The sequence below is a fragment of the Formica exsecta genome, unplaced genomic scaffold, assembly GCF_003651465.1.
Source record: "Formica exsecta isolate Colony F162 unplaced genomic scaffold, ASM365146v1 scaffold591, whole genome shotgun sequence".
Lineage (NCBI taxonomy): Eukaryota > Metazoa > Arthropoda > Insecta > Hymenoptera > Formicidae > Formica > Formica exsecta.
In genome coordinates, this window is record NW_021853185.1 from 255,292 (window position 1) to 280,416 (window position 25,125).

Here is a 25,125-nt window from a genome sequence, read left to right on the forward strand (position 1 = left end):
TTTATATATATAATTATATATATGTAGGTATGTATATATAAAATAAATGTGTTATATAGTCATAAGCTAGGTTTCAATCAATATAACTATAAGTTTCGTTTAAATTGAATTAAGCTCACTCAGTTATATAAATCAATTGAATGGCTTAAATTTAGATTTAGATGATTAGTCATAGTTTACAAGAGGAAGTTGGCGTACTATTAAATTTGTTCATGTGCATCTACTTAAAGAGAATAATCAGAAATATTTAGGTACGATAACATAAAGTCATTATTAATTTTCGTTAAACTCTTTATATCGTAAATATCGTATTGCTAACATTTTCTTTTATGTAAATTGCAAGTTAAAAGCTTTTTAATTTAATTTTATTTGAGAGCAAAAAAGATAGTCGCCACAAACTAGCATTGTGAATTTGATACGCATTTTATGACATTGATTTATCTATGCGGCGTCATCGCTTATAAATCTAGCCTAGAGAGATGGTCTGTTTTTCTGTTCCATTTGGCGCCGACGCGCGGCTGAATGATAATATATCTTCTGAAGTGTATAATGTGTGTACAAAGCAGGAGTAATGCACAGGCTGACACCCGTTATTGAACGGGTGCGTTCTTCACGTACGCGACACGCGTGCCGAAACATCCATTAAAGCTTTCCGCCCACTCTTAAATATTGAAGACATAAAGTAGCAGTAGTATAGTAGATTTTGTGGTTGACATGAACGATCTTCTATATTTTATCGCTTTTTAACACATATCCTATTAAATACCGTACTACAACAACATATTACAACGCTCTGTAAGATGTAAATGCATACCTGAAATTAATTGAAATATACAAAAATTTTTATTTTTATATTATTGAAGATATACTTGCTCGAAATGCAAAGAAGCTGCTGTTAAACCAACAAAGCGATGCATAACTAGTTGCAAAAAAAAGTGGGAAAAAAAGAAACTTATGTCATTTTTTTTTACGATATACATCGAAGCGATATTCAACCCCAATATATAATTTACTCGCGATATGTCATTTTTGCAGTGATACAGGCGTACGAGATAATTCACGGGAGTCACGAAAGGGCTCGAAGGAAACTTGGGTCTTGCATCCGCGTGTACAATCACGGCCGCTGTTTTCCTTTGTCCTGCACTCCTTCGGCTCTTTCGTCCCGACAATCACGTCGCCACGCTTCGTATCTCGGCCAATTTGCCCTTGTTCCCAGTCAACGCACCGACCAAGTCTTCCGTTGAACGTACACCTGACTACGACCGGCGACGTAACCGGCGACGATAACACCGACAAGGGTGGTTTATCGCGAGTTAAGGTACTGGAGTTATCATGAATAATGCAACGTCGCGCCCAGAAGAGCCGCACGCCATGAAATTTATACAAGGAGGTACATATATCATTTTTTTTGGCAGCAATAATTTATTCCACATCTCAGTTCTACAATAAAAAAAAATAATACTTAATAATAATATCATATTACCGTTATTACTAGACAGCTGGAATTGCACACACACACACACAAATCTGTTCTTAAATAAAAGTTTTAGATATCAATTCATATGTAAATGAACCTACTTTCCTTTCTACAAAAAATCATTGCAATTTGAGATTATTTCTTGCAGGTCGAAGATAAACAAGCAGAGAAACGCTCTGTCTCATTTAACCCATCCTCTTGACTTCACTTGACCAAGTGTCAATAAGTCGTACGCTACGGCAAGAACGAAATTTACCACGAGAAATTTAACCTTGGATGGTAATGCTCTTTTTCTCCAGTTCGGTAAATGCAATTAAAACAAATCAAAAATTCATTATTTAATCGATTTATTATTTAATTTTATTATTTAATCGTAGACAACTATTCGAGATATTCACTAGCAAAAATGAAAATAATCACTTCCCGCGGTGGCATCTGTTTTGTCGTCGCTGGCGGCTCGGAAAATGCAGGTGCACCATGTACCTGTGCTCAATGCGTTCCTTTTTCTGCAGTTCTAGCAATAGGGTCTATGTATAGGCTGTCGAACGCCGCGCGAGACTTCGATGACGTATATCTTACCGAACTATTTCCAGAGGTTCGCCGTAAAACTAATATTGGTGTCGTAATGAGCTGCGAGTGTTCGACGAGTTCGTTGCACCGGAAGTGTCGTGTTCGTGCTTTAACTCTTTCGTCGTGAAATCATGGGGAACTCTTTGGAATTGAAGCAGTTTATTCGTCAACGATAAAAAAGCCTGAGGAAATCGTTTTTTCTTTTATACATAAAATCGTTGTCATTACCATTGCATGTCTAATCATGAGTGATAAGATTATTACTTTGAAAAATAATCTTCTATAATACTGAATGTTATGGATGATAAAAGCTTGTTTCATAATGTATTCAAAGTCGATAGAAGCATTAGTGTAATCTAAACTTATAATTGAACTGAATTCATTGATTAAAATTATTTCATTATACATTCTGTATAATTTGATAAATATAATCTGCATTACATCATCCGTTACATCTTGAAAGGACAATGCACGACATCGTTGTGACGTCGTATTAGTCATATTATTTTAATTCTCATTGATCACAATGTGCTTAACAAACACACTTTTCATTCACCCGTACAAGTCCGCGAGATTACACTAATTAAGTTTAAACGTCCTATTCATAGCCATTAGAAGGAACAAGTGATATTGGCGCCATATCTACAATTAAAATATCACTTTACATGTCGCCATTTATATTAGAGTTTTTCAACAACACAATTGTCAGTAAAATTATTAAGAGAATTAAACATCCTCAACAAATATTACAGAATATATAAAAAAAATTTGAATAAATTTCTCACACAAGGAAGACTTAATTTCAGAAAGAAATAATACATACTCTTGCTCTCAAAAATTTATAATTTACAATAATCTTATTGTTTAATATTGCGAGATATTGTGAATGCTTTATCTTTTCCGACTTGTGATATATGGATCCATAGTCGCAGATATTATAGTACTGGCGCCGTGGCTATCATTACGTTGTTTAACTCGTAATACGCCATAACACGTACGCTACCGCGCCGTGTATTACAACCGTTTACGCGTTTCAACGACCCGGCTCACACGTGTGCGTGTACAAAGTCGACTCGTGCACGTGTGCACGAGACACGATACGCTGACCATCGTCGCGTCTGATGCACTGCCGCCGTGTAATGCGTTAAATGCATCGGCGCTTTAATTGTCTCAAGAGATAATCAAAGAGCTTATTCCTTTACTGTTTTTTTTTTTTTTATTGTAATTGTAATTATATCTTTTAGATTACTATATTTTTTGAGATATTATTTGCTTCATACATAATTTACATAAATTAAAAATTAAATTATATGAGTTTTAATTAAATACGGATCATTCCACATAAATTAAGAATATGATTGATTAATTTAGAGATGTGTGTGTGTGTGTGTGTGTGTGTGTGTCTGTGTGTGATACTCTTAGATCTTTTTGATACGTGCTTTTCTCTTTCTTTTTTTTAAATTGTAATCTACAAAGCTTTTAATTTATTCTGAATGTTTAATTAAAAAATTTTACGTGATAAATGTAGAGGTATATACTCTGATCTCTTCGACGAGAATCTATATAGTTATCGATTCTCCTCTCTTCCAAAGCGGCTGATCCGCTTTGAACTCGCGTACTATCATATTTGTATGAGACACGCAAAACTTCCGGTTGTCTCAAACCCTTGTATGAGTCTCATCCGGTCATCTTTTGAACATCGAACAGCCGGGCTGTTCTCCGGATCAACTGTTTGCATCCTATTCAGCTTGATCATTGACGTGCACCTCGTTCAAAAGGATATATTTTACAGCTATATTTAAATTCACACCCAAAGGACTTTATTATTTTTATGTATTATTTAATCGCACAAGAAGAGCTCCTCTCTTCTGTCTTTTCCGAGCTTGAATAAAAAATATTTTATTAAGATAAATTTAAAACATTATTTAGCTATAAGCTTTCTATTTTATCGCTGATAACTATTTGAGCGCTCGAACAAGAATTATTCTCACTCTCGTTTCCTTCGCTTCATTGTCCTCCAGGACATCTCCGTCGTAACTTCGGAATATTTTCTACATCATCGAAGAATAAACGGCGCCTACGCTTTCAACTCCCTCAGATTTCATAGAAATCTCATGGCGATAAACCCGAGCGAGTCCATAAAATGCCGTGGATTGTCAGAGGTCAATCGCATGACAGTTATCGTCAGTGATGCCTTTCGTATTATACGATCGAGAGGATCCCTCCCGGTTATGAAATAGCAATGGGACCGGATCCCTCTCAGCGTATAGAACGTGGTACGACGTCGAGATGCGGCGACGCCGCCGAGCCATCTGGCACACAGTGCTCCCATTCACTCTTTCTTTCGACGCACACCATCCCTCTCCCGCCCTTCCTCCGTCGCTCGTTGTAGTAAGTTTCTTCATTCGATTCCCCTTTCTCGTTCGCCGACGCGCCGACCGCGGTACGTATATCGCGGCGCGATATCAACGCTCGCCGTGATAACCATGTTTGCGTTCGGTTGCGTTGAATTATTGCGAGTAGAACGATACGTTTCTCGGGGTGTTTTCGTACGGTGGCTTTCGTGGCGCGAGAAGAGATGATCGATAGAAAGCACCGGTGAAACAGCTTTCGTTTGGTTTTCGCATTTGCATCAAAATATGTTGAGTAATTCGGTCTTGATGCAGATATATAAATGTGAATATAAAGTACACTATATAAGTACATAAAAGAGTTCTGTGCCACCTGGTTTCCAGTTAAAGTGCACGTGCAAGAAATAATTGAAGCTTAGGACAAAGTACTGGAAAGTATGTATTGTATGAAAAGTCAGAAAAAAAATCTTCTCTCACATAAATAACGCAGAGTATTAATGGATTCTAATTCTTGATATAGGAGAGGGAAATAAAGAATGCCGCCAACTCGAGCACAAGAATTTGTAACAAAATAAATGACTTGAAAGGATGATGTGGCGAGAGTGGCACGAAACTCGAGGGAGACAATACTGGACGTATCCCTTCTATTCTAAAATTTCGCGTCCTTGTCGATCACCACCAACACCGATCGATATCGTTTCCTCACGCGATTTCACGATGGACCATACAATTCGGCATTCACAATTGTTCGCTTTCACTGCGACATTACGCCGTGCATCGTGTAGAAAGGATCTTTTGCGGTTTCACGCCGTGGCAGAGATGCACGCACGCGTCCGCTCGTCCCGGGCGCTAACTTCCCAGAGTTACGACGAGGGAAACCTGTTCGCACATCATTATGCTTTTGGCCGAAGCGAGAGAGGATCCGATCCCGGGATCTCACATTACTTCCTCGCGACCGCAGGAATTAATCATCTCTTCTTGCATCCCGTCGCACTGTGTAATTTTTCTTTCGACAGACCTCTCCGACAGTTGTGTTCTCTTTCTCCGTGTATTGCGAGAAAAAAATGCACCGTTATGAAAAATCGCGCGGGCTTTTAAAAACACATTTTCTGATTGTAAATAAGACAAATGCACATACCTGAAATTTATCTAAACAATTTTTAGGTAACAAATTATATATTATATAGTTATTACTAATAAAAAAAAAGATATATGTACATAAAACATGAAAAATAATTAAGTAAATTCAATTTTTAGCATCGTCAAGCTAGTATTATATATTATATATTAATTGCTATAACGATAATAATAGAATTAGTGAAAACTGTAGATATTCTGTAATATATTATGTATATAATATTTGAGGGTAAAGTTTGGGGGCTTTAAATGCCCCCAAAAATAGAACAAATGCCTTTTAACTCCTCCAATTACTTCGAAACCCCTGTACCGACCCTTTCCGCTTATAAGGTATTGTGTCGCAATATTAAATCATTATTATGCACGGTCTATAAAGGCTGGCAGAACCGTAAGAATGTTAAGTGTAACAATCGTTCTTATTTAGCAACACACAAACTCGACCATCTGCACCGGAGACTCGAACCACAATTGTCGATTGGCCAGATGTTGAAAGTATATTCAATAGAAAAAACGATTAAGAAAGGATTCTCAGTAGTCATAGAAACAAAGACACAGGTACGAGTGACTCACGAATTGTTGCATAATGCGACTTGCAATGCATTACCTATTTAAGAAATGATTATAATCTTATTGAAAGGGAGTAATATGTATTGTGAAATAATTAAAATTTTATATCTTGATAAAATTTTAACTTTTTATTAATTTTCTTTAATATTTTTTCAGATTTTATATTTCTTCAGCTTTCAAGAGCAAATTTAGAAAGTTGGAAAATGTATTAAATCTTCTACAAAAAAGCTTGCTCCAAAAATAGTTTGGAGTATATGACGCAATTGCGAGATATATGATAATGTTTCGAGATACGGCAGGTTCCGATTTCTTTTTCCCCATATGAATAATCAAGGACGTTCAAGCAGATTCCCAGAATGCAATTTCTCGTCCCACATGATAATACAATTGAATACTTCGTAGACTCCTGGTGACATAAAGCTCTTTGACGCCTGATTGGTAAATAGCTGATAATATATTGTAACTGCATTACCACGCGCTCGCACGTAATCATATGCAATACTGGAGACGCCGACACGTTACAGCTTGAAACATTCTTCGAAGAATTGTCTCCCCTTCCCCCTCTCCCATACCGCATCCGTCTCCGGTTATTGCTGTTATATTACAACAACTAATTCTTGAAACTAGTAAATCTTCTAATATAGAAATTTTTTGTATATTAGTAATCTGAATAGCAACATAAATGTTAGTTATTTTTATTAATATTTATATTAAAAAGAGAAACAATGCACATGTGATGTTAAAATTATTATTGGAATTATAAAGAAATACAAAAAAATTATTAAAATATTTCAAAGTCACTAAGCGCTCGTTAATAAATAACGATTGTAAAGTGTGTGTTATTGATATCCCTATAAATATAATATAAATAAAAATATACAGACTACTATAAATAGTATAAAATTATTTAATAAAATGTAATTTTACTCTTTTTTATAGGATTATAATCTTTATCTAGAAACTTTTATAATTTTACATCCCTCTTATGTAATTTATGATTCAGTCGTTTCCACCGCTTTTTTTGTCCTTGCATATTATGGAAGCTTCATTCGTTTTACGAGTGTGTAAAGCATCGACTTTAACGGCGCGTAAACTGCGTTTTCGGTTCGTCCAAGTTTAACCAGGTAATAATTCGCGGTAGAGCGTGAATGAGTATACTCGCGAATGAGTACTTTCGCGTGCGCGAGAAGCCGGCTTCTCGAGCGCTTTCACCAGTAGCCCGTGACCGATCCCCAAAGACATTCACGACTCAGGAATTCTTACGATAATACTCATGAATGAAATCCACTCGCTTTCGATTTGCTATATGCAACTCTTAATTAATCTCAAGAATTCCTTCTTAAAATTTTATGTTTAAGATAAGCGGATATAAATATATTTCCTTGTTATTTTTATTATTTTTTTACTAATATTACTCATTTAAATAATTCAAAGATAAAATAAAAATCAAAAAATTCTATATAAATATACAAATCAATATATTTTTTCTTACAAAATCGAATTTGCTACGACATGATGATTTCATCCGTGACAGATCACACGATGAATCATTGATCATCTGTTCGTGAAACATATCGATATTTTCGTACATTGCATACAATTTCAAGATGACTGTGTGAAATTCGATCATGTAAAACCATAAGCAATTGTTGAAACGTACTTAGAAGATGCATAAGCGTTATATTATGTAATACGTCGATTATCTCGAGCGTTAAGCAACAAATTCCGGTTCACTGACGACTCGAGTGTTAAATCGCGGATGTAGCGCTACGCCATTCCCGTGTGATAATGGTCAAGCATTTCAATTAGAAATTATCATTCAGTGGCATTGAGCAGGACGAGAACGCTTTATCGGATAAGTCGGATCAGTTTCACAGAGTGGAAAATCCCATCTGAAGAATTAGCTAGTTTTCAACTGTCAACATCTGATTGATGTATTAAATCTGATGAACCATGGCTTATAAAACTATTTTTTATATCTATTCTATATTTTCAGTTTTTAATAGTAAATTCTGTTTTTTTTGTTGTTGCTGTTTTCGCTATTTTTATATTATTTATTTAATTATTTTCTTTTTGAGATTTACGAATCACAGCTGCTTTAATCTCTTTAAATTTATTTTAGAAAGTATCCAATCGCAGACGTGAAAATTGTTTTTAGAAATCCAGCGAGATTTTCGGTAGTCATTAATTAATAGAAATTGTAGTCCGGCTCCACCGTTGCGATAAGCCAGACATATTGATCTTTCTATAAATAAAATCGTAAAACGGTTTCTTTTCGTTTATCTGCTGCGCTGGCGTCTCAAGCGTATCGGCGGTTTTCTTCCGTTTTATCGGTACCGTTTGCCCGTTTTTCCACGAATTGTCTTCATACACATAAAGAAGGAAAGTTGGTGATTGGCGCGTTGCTCGTAAGAATACAACGAGATTCACGTGCCGAACAAGATAAACGATGTGCAAGCGCGGCGCGATCTTTTTCTTCTTTCACAGATATCTGCCGCGAAACATGAATGAAACGATTGATGTATTCACGCGGGGATTGCGTCCACGGAAGATTAAATCGCCAACTTGAGAAAATGAATTGTCAAAACAACGTCATTGCATTAAAGAAGCCATAATTATTCCAAATTTTTTTATGGATGTCAGATGATAATAGACGTAATCTTCATACGTCATTTCATATTTTAATAATTCATCTATTTATAATTTTTTATATTGATATATGTACACTATATATGGCATATATGCATTGAAATATGTATGTGACAAATCAAGTTTTTTCATATTCATATAAACCCTTTTCTGTTAACAGTTTCTTGTAAGAAAATCGTTTTAATAGTAACAGTGACATTTCCGGATTCGATGCGATTTGCCTTATCACGCGCATGACGACTGCAACTGAGCTATTGTTCTTACTAGTTAACATATCACACTTCCGGCTATAATCTTGAACTTAGCACACACTCATCCGCTTCTTTGTCTAATGTTTGTGATAAGAGATTGCGATACAGAAAACTTTGTATGCACGATAATATTTTCATGTTTTCGAACAAGAGGTAATTGCAATATGTATTCCTTAATAATTACATATCTGAAATATTTTTTCAATAAGTTTTGATCTCTCACACGCAGTGTCATTACGGCAGCGTGTGTTTTCACGTGTAAACGAGGTCGATCTTGATCCGGAAAGATTACGGAGCGCGTCATCTCGGTTACGTCAACGATGAAGAATTCCATACCATCGATGATGAAAAACGGGGTGGCTGTAGTTTCTACTTTTTACCGTGGCCGAAGTGTTTTCGTACGGCGGCAGTGTGTTTGCTTAAGGTCGTCCACTCGGTAAAGGCTCCCAAGCCTCCCTTCGATCCATCCGAGAAGAAGAGTTCATCTCTTGCGTTCCCCCGAACGCAAGCGGATAATAATCTATAATTATCTTAGGCGTAACAGAAGGAACACTACGCGTTTGGTGGTTCGTAAATAGTTATTAAAAATGGAAACAGAACCGGATCGACGAGCCGATCAGCCGGTATCCGAATATGCGATCCATAGGCCCGTCGATCGGACCAAAGTAAAATAATGGAATAAATGGACTTCTCATTTTCCACTCGAAAGAACGTCTTTTCCTTGGCCATTGTACTCTCTGTCGCACGTTCCGTGTTATGAGGAAACTATCCTTGAATATGGGCAAAGATCTTTGGATGAGTTGTATCCTGATTATAGGCTATTGTGTATCCGCCGTTCGTCATCATGCGGGGTCTTTTCCACGGTGAAAAGCCTTGACGAAGACGTTGCTTTGCGCCCGCTTCTTTTCTATCTCTTCCTCGTGTCGCGCCATCATGCGGGTGAGACGACACGTATTAATTAACGCAACGCACAATTTATTTTGTGTACTCTTTCCATCCTGCCTTCCGTGAATAAAGGAACCGGAGCAAGACGAAACCAGACAATGTCGGCCGTGAATCTACATTGGCGTGCTAAATAAACGTTCTAATTCTAACATGTATTTTGCATGCATGATCACGCATACTTAAATGCTGCGAAGATGACATTAATTTAATTATATGAATGCAAAGTGATCAATTATTCTCAAATAAATATATGTATAATTGCGTGTCTTGGACAGCGCGATTACATACATTATTAAAGATTATTATTATTATTATTATAACATTAATTCAGAATATTCAACCATAAGAGAAGAATATATTTGCTTTATATATCGTGTTATTACTATTACATAAATATAGACGAATAAAAAGACTATACAAATAAATTATTAAAATTTTTGGTCGCTATTTTTATAAATGGGTATATTTTTGTTGGTTTTAAATAAGTATAATTAAATGATATATTATGTAATACGTCGATTATCTCGAGCGTTAAGCAACAAATTCCGGTTCACTGACGACTCGAGTGTTAAATCGCGGATGTAGCGCTACGCCATTCCCGTGTGATAATGGTCAAGCATTTCAATTAGAAATTATCATTCAGTGGCATTGAGCAGGACGAGAACGCTTTATCGGATAAGTCGGATCAGTTTCACAGAGTGGAAAATCCCATCTGAAGAATTAGCTAGTTTTCAACTGTCAACATCTGATTGATGTATTAAATCTGATGAACCATGGCTTATAAAACTATTTTTTATATCTATTCTATATTTTCAGTTTTTAATAGTAAATTCTGTTTTTTTTGTTGTTGCTGTTTTCGCTATTTTTATATTATTTATTTAATTATTTTCTTTTTGAGATTTACGAATCACAGCTGCTTTAATCTCTTTAAATTTATTTTAGAAAGTATCCAATCGCAGACGTGAAAATTGTTTTTAGAAATCCAGCGAGATTTTCGGTAGTCATTAATTAATAGAAATTGTAGTCCGGCTCCACCGTTGCGATAAGCCAGACATATTGATCTTTCTATAAATAAAATCGTAAAACGGTTTCTTTTCGTTTATCTGCTGCGCTGGCGTCTCAAGCGTATCGGCGGTTTTCTTCCGTTTTATCGGTACCGTTTGCCCGTTTTTCCACGAATTGTCTTCATACACATAAAGAAGGAAAGTTGGTGATTGGCGCGTTGCTCGTAAGAATACAACGAGATTCACGTGCCGAACAAGATAAACGATGTGCAAGCGCGGCGCGATCTTTTTCTTCTTTCACAGATATCTGCCGCGAAACATGAATGAAACGATTGATGTATTCACGCGGGGATTGCGTCCACGGAAGATTAAATCGCCAACTTGAGAAAATGAATTGTCAAAACAACGTCATTGCATTAAAGAAGCCATAATTATTCCAAATTTTTTTATGGATGTCAGATGATAATAGACGTAATCTTCATACGTCATTTCATATTTTAATAATTCATCTATTTATAATTTTTTATATTGATATATGTACACTATATATGGCATATATGCATTGAAATATGTATGTGACAAATCAAGTTTTTTCATATTCATATAAACCCTTTTCTGTTAACAGTTTCTTGTAAGAAAATCGTTTTAATAGTAACAGTGACATTTCCGGATTCGATGCGATTTGCCTTATCACGCGCATGACGACTGCAACTGAGCTATTGTTCTTACTAGTTAACATATCACACTTCCGGCTATAATCTTGAACTTAGCACACACTCATCCGCTTCTTTGTCTAATGTTTGTGATAAGAGATTGCGATACAGAAAACTTTGTATGCACGATAATATTTTCATGTTTTCGAACAAGAGGTAATTGCAATATGTATTCCTTAATAATTACATATCTGAAATATTTTTTCAATAAGTTTTGATCTCTCACACGCAGTGTCATTACGGCAGCGTGTGTTTTCACGTGTAAACGAGGTCGATCTTGATCCGGAAAGATTACGGAGCGCGTCATCTCGGTTACGTCAACGATGAAGAATTCCATACCATCGATGATGAAAAACGGGGTGGCTGTAGTTTCTACTTTTTACCGTGGCCGAAGTGTTTTCGTACGGCGGCAGTGTGTTTGCTTAAGGTCGTCCACTCGGTAAAGGCTCCCAAGCCTCCCTTCGATCCATCCGAGAAGAAGAGTTCATCTCTTGCGTTCCCCCGAACGCAAGCGGATAATAATCTATAATTATCTTAGGCGTAACAGAAGGAACACTACGCGTTTGGTGGTTCGTAAATAGTTATTAAAAATGGAAACAGAACCGGATCGACGAGCCGATCAGCCGGTATCCGAATATGCGATCCATAGGCCCGTCGATCGGACCAAAGTAAAATAATGGAATAAATGGACTTCTCATTTTCCACTCGAAAGAACGTCTTTTCCTTGGCCATTGTACTCTCTGTCGCACGTTCCGTGTTATGAGGAAACTATCCTTGAATATGGGCAAAGATCTTTGGATGAGTTGTATCCTGATTATAGGCTATTGTGTATCCGCCGTTCGTCATCATGCGGGGTCTTTTCCACGGTGAAAAGCCTTGACGAAGACGTTGCTTTGCGCCCGCTTCTTTTCTATCTCTTCCTCGTGTCGCGCCATCATGCGGGTGAGACGACACGTATTAATTAACGCAACGCACAATTTATTTTGTGTACTCTTTCCATCCTGCCTTCCGTGAATAAAGGAACCGGAGCAAGACGAAACCAGACAATGTCGGCCGTGAATCTACATTGGCGTGCTAAATGAACGTTCTAATTCTAACATGTATTTTGCATGCATGATCACGCATACTTAAATGCTGCGAAGATGACATTAATTTAATTATATGAATGCAAAGTGATCAATTATTCTCAAATAAATATATGTATAATTGCGTGTCTTGGACAGCGCGATTACATACATTATTAAAGATTATTATTATTATTATTATAACATTAATTCAGAATATTCAACCATAAGAGAAGAATATATTTGCTTTATATATCGTGTTATTACTATTACATAAATATAGACGAATAAAAAGACTATACAAATAAATTATTAAAATTTTTGGTCGCTATTTTTATAAATGGGTATATTTTTGTTGGTTTTAAATAAGTATAATTAAATGATATGTGGACATGTAATAAAATTCGCAACCACATGTCCTTGAATCACGAGCATCTCCATGCGAATCAGAAAGGTCTGCTATGTCGTGAATTCGACCTTCCTCAAGTCACCGATGCGAGAAACGTTTCTGCTCCGAGGGAATCGCAGGACAATGAACGTTTTCGAAATCCAACACAATCATATACGTCGCGTCAATGATAATTTCGTCATTTCCGATTGTCATCTTCACACACAATATACAAGTCTCATTTATTTTATAAAAAAAATTAATCAGAGAGAAAATATAGCAAGATTATATAAATACTAAATAAATACATGACAGAAGCAAAGATTACAATTAATAATAAAAAATTCATTGCAGTATTGCAACAAATATATATGTATGTATATAAAATAAAATTTGATAGATGGAAACTTGACATTTAACTGGGATAACAAAATGTGGTTTATCGGATTCGACCAACGGAGCATTGTAGAATCGTAAAGAAACCGGAAACACGGCCTACCGCGTCGAGTATTGCAAGGGTCAGGACAGGTCTGGGACTAAAGGCGTAACGAGATATAAAACTTGATCTGTTACACAAATACACAGCTCGTTGTTTTAACGTAATATATTCAATCATTTTTCTGATATCATATTAATATCAAAAATATAAAAAAATTAAGTAGTACAAAAAAGCATTGAAAAAAAGATATAAAATGTACAATTTTTTTTTAAAGTAGCTCGTCTCTCACATGTCTAGTATTTCAGTGTTAATCGCGAAAAATATGGAGCTCACGCGCGAGTCGGTAATTGATCCAAAGCTCCTTTGAAAATATACCGCTTAATTCTGAATGAGCAATAAAAAAGTGTGCGTAGATCGGCAGCGAGCGGGATTAAGTGGATCCGTCATGGTTACCGCAGCTCATTTAGTTTTTCACTGCGTATTGTGAAAACGATTGCAATATGTGTGACATCTCAGTATGCGGGGTTCTCACAGAGAATCCCCGGTTTCATCGACAAAAAACTGCGGGACTACTTGTATCTTGTGCTTTAAAAACAGGGGTCCCGTCGCTACTTTCTATTATTTATGTATAAAAAGACGCTACTTCTTATCGCGATGAAGATACTTTCAAAATTTAACCGCAGCATTAATATGTGTCGTAATTAAAAATTTATTCTCAAACAATGCGATAGTATAATTGTATTCAACATTGTCTACAATACTCTTTGGATTAAATAGAATTATTTTCTATTAAGTAAGTAATTATAATCGGAATGTGTATTTATTAAATATCTGTTTTGCATATTCTACTAATTACGAAAATATCTGTGTGATGTATGATCTTGTGAAAATGCGCATTGCCAATATATCTCGGACGGGCTAACGAAAGCAATTATACATTTTGCGACGACCTTTGCAACCCGCGTGCGAACCAGGTCAGACAAGCACAAATACAATGAAAACTCTTCGCCGTGTAGTCATCGAGGAGAATCGCACGAATATAATATCTAGAGCTCAAGTGGAAATGAGGATAGTGACGTTTGCGCGGGTGCAATAACATTTTTAAATATACCGATCCTGATCGTAATCAGGCGTGCGAATTTGCAAAAAACACTTATTCACTCTAGAAAATTCTTGCAATTTGCCGCTCGCAACCGATTGCATTACTCTATCTTCAGATATATCCATAAAATTTTTTTCTAACAATCACACACGCACACATATATATATAAAATATATTTTTAAAACATCATTCTGTTTCTTCAAATTCGTTATTATACTCCAAAATCGTTATTTTGCATAAAAAGAAATCAATTTAAAGTAGCATAATCATTTTCAAGGATGCACAGTGTTTCTAGAAAAAAAAAAACAAGATTTCGAATGGCAGTAAGCATGTGTTTGCTACGCTCTGTGCAGATGGCAAAGAAAAATATGTCCTGCCTAAATGCCATCCTGGGACGAAAGCCCTCGAGAGAATCATGTTTCTGTCCGCGCAAAAAGGGACGCGAAACCGCATAGCGCGTCGTGCAGTTACACTATAGCGCAGACTTTAGAAGCCGTGAGAAATTATACGGTCATCATTAAAACTGATCCCAGTCGTAAGAGTCACAAATATTTGAAATATTTACCTTGCACGAACACTTATTACTTCGATAACATTACTTATTACAATCTTAAATAAGTTTGCAATAAAACATTTGTTAATATTTTACAGAAAGAAGTCCTATCATTATTAACTTATTATTTTATTTAATCGCGATTATTTTTTATAATTGTTTTCTTATTTATGATCGTGCTTAAAATGAAGATACGATATTTTTTTAATTACAACGAGAAGAATAATCACGGATTAAATATGTGATGAATTCATCAGGCATCCTCGTGCAGATAACACACGTGGTACAGCTGTTAATATGCTCGGGAAACGTGTTACTCCCGTTCTTGCTAAACCGCTTTACGTCACGTGGCGAACCGCCGTAAAGCGTTTTTTATTCTATTTAACTTTATTAAACGCAGCATCGCCACTTTTTGTTCTCTCCCGCGTTGTTCTTAACCGTCTCCCGCGGACAACGCAAAACCGCCCCCCCCCCATTTTGCCATAATAATAGTTCTATGTCATTCATTATTACACATCACATTATATATCAATTAAAGTACGTTTACCATTAAATGTAAAAAATCCTAAATAATCTTTACTTATCAAATAACTATCTTACAAGCAATGTATTGCTAAATAAAATGAATAAAGAACTCGTCGCGGAAATATTAATTTAGAAATTATTTTCTTCATGGCACATAGAGTGCTGGGGGTCTAGCGGAATCCCCTATTCCGGTTTCCGGATAAATGATTTCGCGGGAGTGTTCGTCGTAAACAGCGAATTTTGTAAGCGGGTGTGGGAAACTAATCACGAAGTACTCACCTGTTGGGGCGCGGTATCAGCCGGGGAGAAGCTCGACAGAGCGTTTAAGGGTACTAGGGAAGCGCATGAGGACGCTCTCGAGGGTGGTGGTGTGTGACCGGGGGTAGGACTTCCGCTTCCGCAGCTACTCGCGCCGCCGCTGGATGAGAGGCTCACGCTGTCCGCCCGTCCTCTCCACGGCGAGACCGACACGTGTTTCAACATTCTTTTTTGTTCTTTTCTGAAATCAGGGGTTCCATGGATAATTTAGCATTAAATCACAAACATTGAACTGCGGGAAAACATATAACTATAATTGTGTATAAAATCGATCAATCATTTGTTCTCATGTGTCAAGAATCAATTTATCCGCAGATATATTTTTCTTTTTTTTTTTATTTATAATTATGCTCGGCTGATTTATATTGAAATTGAGCAGAAATCTCTCAAAAATAATAATAAAATTAAGATTAAGGAGACCGACCTGTAGAGAATTCATAATGTAAAAAGATCTCAGTGACAATAGTAATTTCGCGGCCTCTACTGCAAATTTAAATTTAGGACTACTTTTAAAGAGCATTGAAAAAAACACGAGTGAAATTGTGAGTTTCACTGCGGTGTGGATTTCCGGTAATGTATTCGTAACAGCGTTTGCTGGAAGTCGCAGCAATAGCAGCACAACGTTTCAATTAATCTCTTTGTGCGTTTCCTCTCACAAGGTCGTAGAAAAACCATAATTGGTCAGGAGACCTTTCGATAAGTAGTGTCCAACTGTGATTGCTGAGCTGAACAAATGTGGAAAGTGCCGAGAAGCCCGCTCATAGAAAAACCGGACGGTAGCTACATTTTAAACGCGTCTGTGTAATTTGATGTCGGAGTGAAACCAGACGGTTGCAATATCCAAACCGATGTTCGCTCACGCCTACCTTTTCGAAAGCGAGGAAAATCCTACACAGAGGTAAGTACTGTAAATAGTAGAAAAACTCGTCGCAGATGTAAACCAGAAGCTCGCAGATCACATATGCAAAATATATGAATATATTCTCACCAACGAGATGTTGCGATAAAACTGAATCTCTAAAGGAACAGTTTCATTCTCCGTCTGCGTTATTAATATTGTTATAACATTACCGATTATTTTTTTATTCTTCCAAGGATTTAAAAAATGTGTTAATAAGTAATAAAAATATTAATTTTACAAGGTTTTTAACTAAAATCCAAAAGCTGAATTTTTCCACTCGATTTATCAACATATATTACAGATAAATTCTAATTATACACTATGCAATGTTTTAATTGTATAGGCACGGAATCGTAAGAGGGGAAATATTAGTGCTTTCCGGGATACATCATTAACAGATCGACTTGTTACAGTCACGTGCATCCGAAGGATACATTGATATGCGAGTGCTATGAAAGGAAAGAGAGAGAGAAGGATGTGCATATATACTTCTGATTTTTCAAGAGAGGAAAAGTGAAACAATTTATTGTAAATATCAAATAAAAATATTGTTAGGGTTTATATGCGTTACATACTTACTTTTATTGAATTTTTTCAACTCAGCGACCCGCGCACTCGCAATAATCCGCGTCGACACGCGGCGAAAATTCAAAATTGACAAATATACGACATCGAGATCATCTAAATTCACTGTCTTGGATTAAAGAGCAATTTACGCGATAGTCACAACACACCAACGAATTCACCACCAGTCACAATCTCGAGGAGAGACTTCCGGCACGCGTGACATTCGCGCGATGACATTCAGTTTCGCGCAAATCGCTCCGTACATTTCACACGAAACGTCCTCGCATCGTTATTTGTCGAATGGTCGTATGTAACGAGACGTGTCTCCTCCTTTCCTCGAGAAAAATTCGAACCGAGTTCGAAGTCGATTTGCTTGAAACACGCGCCGACTGCACCGCGATGTGCGCTCGGCGAGCGTTCTGTCGCGACTGGCGAGAACGCACGAGTAAGCCAACATAGTAAGCTGGCGGACGGATGAGGTGGAGGAAAGAGAACGACCTTCTTGTTTGTGTAAGCCGCTGTGCATTCCGCGTGTCTGTATACGTGCGCGTGTGTCTGTATGCGCGTCGAGAAATTGCGGGGGTGACGACGATACTCGCGTTGTTCACGACGACGACGAAGAAGAGCGTATGTCCACAGAACCAGTCGCTCCTGAGGAGGTCCAGGCTGTACTTTCAGCTCTGAGACTCTTCCTTGTCTCGGCGAAAATATAAAACCATCCAGAATATGAAGAAGAAAGATTAATGACAATGTAAATTGAATGTCCTCTTTATGCAAGATTTTAAATTGCAATATTTTTACAGTAAGCTAAATATATAACAAAATATTATATAATTTTATAATCTGATTTAAATGTTAATGCATTTATGTTTATATATTTATTTTGAAATACTATATAAATTGGTACTGATACACGATATGGAGAAAAATATAAATTTTCTAGAAATTTTTGTACAAGATTTGAACAAGATTTTTATACAATAAGCCAGATTATGCAATTACAGATATTTTAGATAATTTTTTAAATATATTTTAAGGTATTGTTATATATTATATTGTATTGTATTTTTATATACATACATATGTAAATTACCATGAATTGCGATCACGCGAAATAACTTGCGGATATAAAACTCTAGGAGAAAGCGTTCGCATTATTGAAAGCGTGTGATCTGCGCTTTATGATTCTATATTTATAGTTCTTCCTATAAAAATAAATTAGGATTCAGATATTACGTGATGCACATAGCAAGTTCCGCGTTGTATTGTTGAGACAGAGGCGAGCTACACGTATATCGCAGCCGAGTCTCGCATCGTGGGGAAAAAATCCGACAGATCCCTCCTCGGTCGTTACGCATAAGCACGTCCGGCAATTTTATTAGTTATTTTGCGCAAAAATTACTCCACCGATTCGAAACTGAGCGACATGTGTAAGAAGCTATTACGTGATGGCGGTAGCGCGTTCTCGTTAAGATAATCATCATCACCGGATCCTAGAATGTCGCGATTGCAACATCCGCCGCATATATGAGTCTTTCACCTGTCTACAACCATTTTTTTCTCGAGAACATCGTCAATTTTTTTATTTGCAATCGCGAGACGAGAAATTCCGTAAAAGTGAATAAAATATTATTTTCTCGCTCACACGTAATGTAGCATAAATCTAATCGATCGTTTTCTTATGCTGATTGTACAAAAGTAAAATTAAGATTCTGCGACAAGGCCAACTAGCTGATATTCAAGCGATCGGGCCATTCATGGAGTTATAGAGAGACTGCTTATCTCTTTGACCGGTGCTCGGTCAACAAATCTTTGTTCCTACCTCCTCACGACGATATTTTACATACACGCCTGTACCTGCCACATTCGAAAAGAAAAAGAAGAAAAAGAAATAAAACGCGAGAGGCGCGTCCTACGTGATCGCCCGTCTGCATGGGCGTTGAGTTCATGCCGAAGAAAGAGGGGTTTACGTCTCGGCGAGGGAAAAGCGAGAAACGTACGTGGGAGTCTGCTCGATTCACTGAATGGTAATATGTGTGCGCTTCCCCGATTCCTTTTAATAAACTCGTTACATCGCGCGATACGTGCGCTCGCCGGGAAAAACAATGACCCGCGGCTGAGAAAATTCGTCATTTCGTGGAAAGCGCGTTTTATATTTATAGCGATCTAATCACTATTATGTTCCGCGATCTAGATTGGAATTTGCATTTGCATTTACGTCAGTCTAGATGCAATCGTGCTTATTCTTGTACCGGAAGAAGAAATCAATCTTCCGGTGTGTTAGGTCTCACGATTGAATTTTCCACAACCAATGTTGCAACCGCGTTGCACTTTCCGATGGTGGTCCCTTGAAGTGATTTATAATAGAGCCATCTGAAAAGAGCACTTGCCGATCATACCGCAGGTATTCGGGAAGGTGTAGGTTTCGAAAGGAAAGAAGCTCGCGATTAGGCACTTGGGTGGCATTCACGGTGCAGCCAAGTACAATATAGGGTGGTCGACATATGTAATTTGAGACCAATCTTGAATGCGTAGGCGTGTCGAAAATAAGGGATGTCTTTGAAAATAATACTGCGGCGCGTTGTAATTTGGATTGAAATTGGGAGGATCATCTAAAATATACCTATTAAATTTTCGTGTAATGAATTAAATTTTCTCCAATCGTTTCGCAATTATAAAGATAATACGAAAGAGAGAGATTTTAATTTAATTAGAGTTTATTGATTTTTCTGTCGCACATCTCGTATCCGCCGACTGTTCGTAAACGGTGGCTTTTCCGAGGACGCACATCGCACCGCGCTCAATTCCTCGAATTTTTTCCATCGATTCTACCGGGGTCGAGAACCGAGAGTCGTAGAAAAACATTGCTCGCGTCTAACGGCGGTCTGTTTGTAAGAAGCGCGAATGACTTTGGTCTCAAGCCGGCATGAAAGAGAGAGAGAGAGTTCCACGGCTGCAGCCACGCGTACTATCGTGATACGGTCATGCAACACGCGTGCCTTTTGTCGCGAACACAAGGGACCTCACTGTGAAAGATCCTTCCATCAGCTCTAGCTTCGTCCGCGACGATCTCGAGGAGAAAATTCAATTAACCGCGCCAAGCTAGATCGCCGCTCGTACCGCCGATGCAGCTGCAACCGGCAGATAAGTCTCGCGAGTGCACGCGTGCACGGCCGACAATGCGAAACGTGTGTGCACATATATATGTTGGTTCTCGTAAAGTCAGCACGGGCTTATCGCGCGAAAGGTATGTACCTTACGAGTCTCGATCTGCTGCGCCAAGTCGCTTTTGTGTCGAATAATTTTCATACGTTGCGGACCGTCTTCTGTTATATGATGGAATATTTTCTATCATTTGACATTTGTATTATATATTGCAAGATAATGTTGAAATTATCGATTGATCACACAAAGTAAAAATCTATAATAATAGAAAAATAAAAATCTTTTGGATATCGACATCTTCTAAAACATAAATTACTTGAAGCTTTGAATATTCCAAAAACTATTAATCAATCATATTTGATCATTTTTCAATCATATTTGCTTTTAACGTTCAATCTTTTCAAATTTATAGTTTCAGCATATAATAATGTTTCCACGTAAATTCAAGATTAAATTAAATGATTATCGCGTATATAAATTAAATGATTATCGTTAAAGTAGGATGGACTCCGAAAGTGTAATCATTGGCAACGATGTTTTAGTGAAACGCTACAATCATATTTTTCATCATTTTCAACGTGTGATGTAACAAAGTTAAATAAATTACATAGCATTATCGTTAAGTGCCTAGAAGTTTACCAGTTTAGCCTATGGAACTTGCTTATAGGTACTTGCTGATAATACTATGCAATTTATCCGCGTTACATCATTTAGATTTGAAAATAATAAAAAATATACGAGCGAAACATTCTTTTGATAACACTGATTCGTTTCATGATAGTAATTTTTGTCGCAGAATTTTCGCAGCACCTGCTGTTCTTGATTGTACCAGTGCATGTGATTATTTAACGAATTTTAATTTACGAGGATTTAATCGACCGATGATAGAGAAATCAGCGCGTCCACCCATGTGCAAATTCCACGAAGTCAATTCACCACTCGGTCTCAATGACAGAGGAGAGGAAGTGTGAGGGGGGTATTCGGAACCATGGTGGTCAGTTTAACCGTGTATACCGAGCAGCGACGAGCATGACGGACTATAGTATGTACAGGATACTATGAGACTTTATTGGAGCCCATGACGCGCGGTCCAGTCCGGTGGATCCCATGGTGTAGCGTTACTTTCCCACAGGCGAGGCTCCTCCTCTGTGTACGCGCGATTCTTTCCAGCATGCATCTATCATGCACCTGCACACGCTGATTTGCATGTATGCGTGCACGAGGCGAGGGGGACAACGAAAAGGGACATGTATCTTTACCTTGCGAAACGAACCTGTTGTTCCTTAGTTCGCCGAAACCGAAGATGGACGTAACCGAGTGTTACCGCCTGAAAAATAATTTCCATCTTCTGGGGCCATCAATTTCGGCGATATAGAAAGTTGGGAATGAAACGTCTCACAGAGGAAAATAAACATACCGGAAGAGAAAAGATGAAATTACTGTAACTGCAAATTTCGATGCATGCAGCAACAGCGATATTTATATTGTTATATTGACAATTTTTATTATGCTTGAAATTTAAGAGAAAAAATAGTTAATTGCACAAAGAAAGAAAAAAAGAATGATAAAAAAATCAAAAATAAATAATATAAATGTGAATATAATATAATTGGAATTAATAATATTATATATTATATATTATATTGCGTATATGTAAGATTAATTAATATTTTTTTAAAATATAATTACTATTAATATTGGAAGTACTTAAATATTACAATACATAATGCATAATTTTATTATGCGAATATTTTGATATAATTACGTCCTAATGAGAAATGTAAACAATACGCATAGGGGAATAATGGTCAAATCGTTGATGACCATGAAGGAAAAAAGAATATATATTTGGAATTCCCCTCCCAAATATATACACGAGACATAAAACAGTCCTGGAAATGAGCTTCGTCACGCAGAGCGGAAGCTGAACCTTACCGCATCAATGCCATTAAAGTACATTGATCGCGCGGCCAAAATATGGCCTCAATTCTTGAAAAGAAGAATAATAGCTGTCTTCTACAAATCCACTTTTCTCATGTTTTTTTTTTATATATATCTCTGAAAATGTGTGTAATTAATAATAAAATTAAGATATTGATATATTTGGACGAAAAATAATATAGATATAATTATTTCGCAAGATAATAAAAAATAATATTTAGACAAAAGTTTAATAATGTTTTATACTGGCACTATGCTATCTAAAATTTATTATGTTGAAATTTAAATGGTAACAAGAGAGTCTAAAAGTCGTTCTCTCGTTCTATTGACTACGAGAAGAAAAATAAATATGAAAACTAATCTTGTTATTTCTCACGTTGCATACGTGATAACACGAGAACTGGCAAACATCAGAAGCTTTATGGAACCTGAGAATCAAATTTGTACGACAGTCGCTTATATGAAACCTTATTCACACTGTGAAGATATTTATCTTGTTTTCGCTAGGATACAGAGCCCTTTTTGTACGAAAAGTTTGCCCATCATACCTTCTTTTAACACCGCGAAACCAGCATATCAAATATAGCATCATATTTTTAAGATAGTATCATTATAGATGAAATATATAACGTGCTTTGTTTATATTTTAAAATTTTAAATATTTGAAAAAAAAAGAAGTAATGTAGTAGAATGACAGATTTTACATTAACTTGACACATATATTTCGATTACACGAATCTACTTCCATGGTCACAAATTTTTATTTAATTTAATTTTGTTTTAAGAAAAGCGAAATAAAATCGTATATTGAGCGCCAGGTGTGCGTTATTAGCTAATTATTATATTTCCATCATGTTTTAGGGTAGGAAACTTCCGCATCTGATAAAAATAGCACAGTCATATCACGATGATCTTTATTAATCGTTGATTTCCGACAACTTTAAACAGTAATTTTCTTTTTAGGAAAAAAATAAGATATAAAGAATATAGTCCGCGCCCGTGCATAGGAAAAAGTAACGATCTTTTATATGTATTCTTTTGGAGATACATTTTATGTCAAGTCACCGGATGCTATTGGATACATTCAGGCAATCACAAAAACTCAACCATCTGCATTGATCGATTTTATATTTCCCAGATGAGAAGTTATTATCGTCACATCATTAAGATTCGAATTAAAATTATCAGCCAATTTGTTGGTGTTAATAGTTTTTATACAAAACATTTCGATATTATAAAAATTATTCAATAATTCTATTATTGCATTATTGTATAAGCGTAATTAAAAAAAATATTATTCATAAATAATATAATTATTTACCATATATTTTTACTATAAATATATAACAATATTATATAACATAAATGAATATATTGTTATGTACGTGAATTGTTGTAACCATATTGAATCTACAATAATGCTATATCTTACTTCTTGATTGTGCAATTGATTAATTATTTCCTATTTCGTGCTCTGGCAGCGAATCGGTAATTCAGGAGTGGTTCGACACATGTAGGTCAGCTCTTATAATCTCTAGAATGATTGACTTACATTACACGCTTCGTAAACTTTTGGATTTTTTAAGACAGTTGATAGAGAGAGCAACGAGGGGTAACAAACGAGCAGATGATGCCCTTAACAAACCGGAAAAATCATATCTTGAAAAAAATATCAGTGCGTTTTTTTACTAAAACTTCCAAAATTACTTTCTATCCCTGAGACAAAATTTTAAATACTGTCTTATACACCATTCTATTTTTTAAATTAATTTCAATATTATTGTTACAACTGTACATTTCATTTATATCTCATTGCAATTTATATAACTATAAATAAGATATATTGAACGCACTTTTTAATATTTACAAGTCACAAAAAATGCGTAAAATAAGAAAGGTTATCTCGCATAGAAACGTATGTTGTTTGAGAGGGTCGTATGACAAATAAGTTATGACTAACAGTATGCGACAGTACGAAGTCATACTGTAAACAGTTCAGAGTGCCTATCGCAAAATGTTCTCAGACAATGAAAATGCTCTGCGGAACATAAATCATTTACTAGAGAAATAGAAGTCTATCATCGTCAAGAGTCGTATATCATGGCGGTTTATAGATATTAACGAAGTCATACTGTAAACTTCAGAGAGTGCATCGCAAAATGTTCTCAGACACAATGAAAATGCTGCGGAACATAAATCATTTACTAGAGAAATAGAAGTCTATCATCGTCAAGAGTCGTATATCATGGCGGTTTATAGATATTACAGTACATATATTTTACTTGTAGAGTGATTTATTCAGTTTATACACACACATCCGTTTTATATTGTAACATAAATATAATAAATAAAGAGATCAAAAAAATAAATGACTACTATATTATATTTCAATGAAAAAAGAAGATTAATAATATATTAATAATATATATATTACATATATTATTATAAAAACAATTGTAGATTTTATTTTCATCTATCTTAAAAGCATATAGTGTATA

At 36.1% G+C, this 25,125-nt stretch overlaps 1 protein-coding gene across 1 annotated transcript in view; it reads right to left on the reverse strand.

Annotated features, from left to right (window-relative positions):
- The window catches only part of LOC115242383, a 33,398-nt gene extending 15,384 nt beyond the window's left edge, over nucleotides 1-18,014 (reverse strand). The window contains exons 1-2 of the mRNA XM_029818637.1: nucleotides 17,534-18,014; nucleotides 16,015-16,234 (exon numbers count right to left, since the gene is read on the reverse strand). Of these exons, the coding sequence (XP_029674497.1) occupies nucleotides 16,015-16,218 (204 nt within the window). The 5' untranslated portion in view covers nucleotides 16,219-16,234; nucleotides 17,534-18,014. The remainder of the gene's footprint in view (nucleotides 1-16,014; nucleotides 16,235-17,533) is intronic.
- Between the last annotated feature and the right edge of the window lie 7,111 nt (nucleotides 18,015-25,125).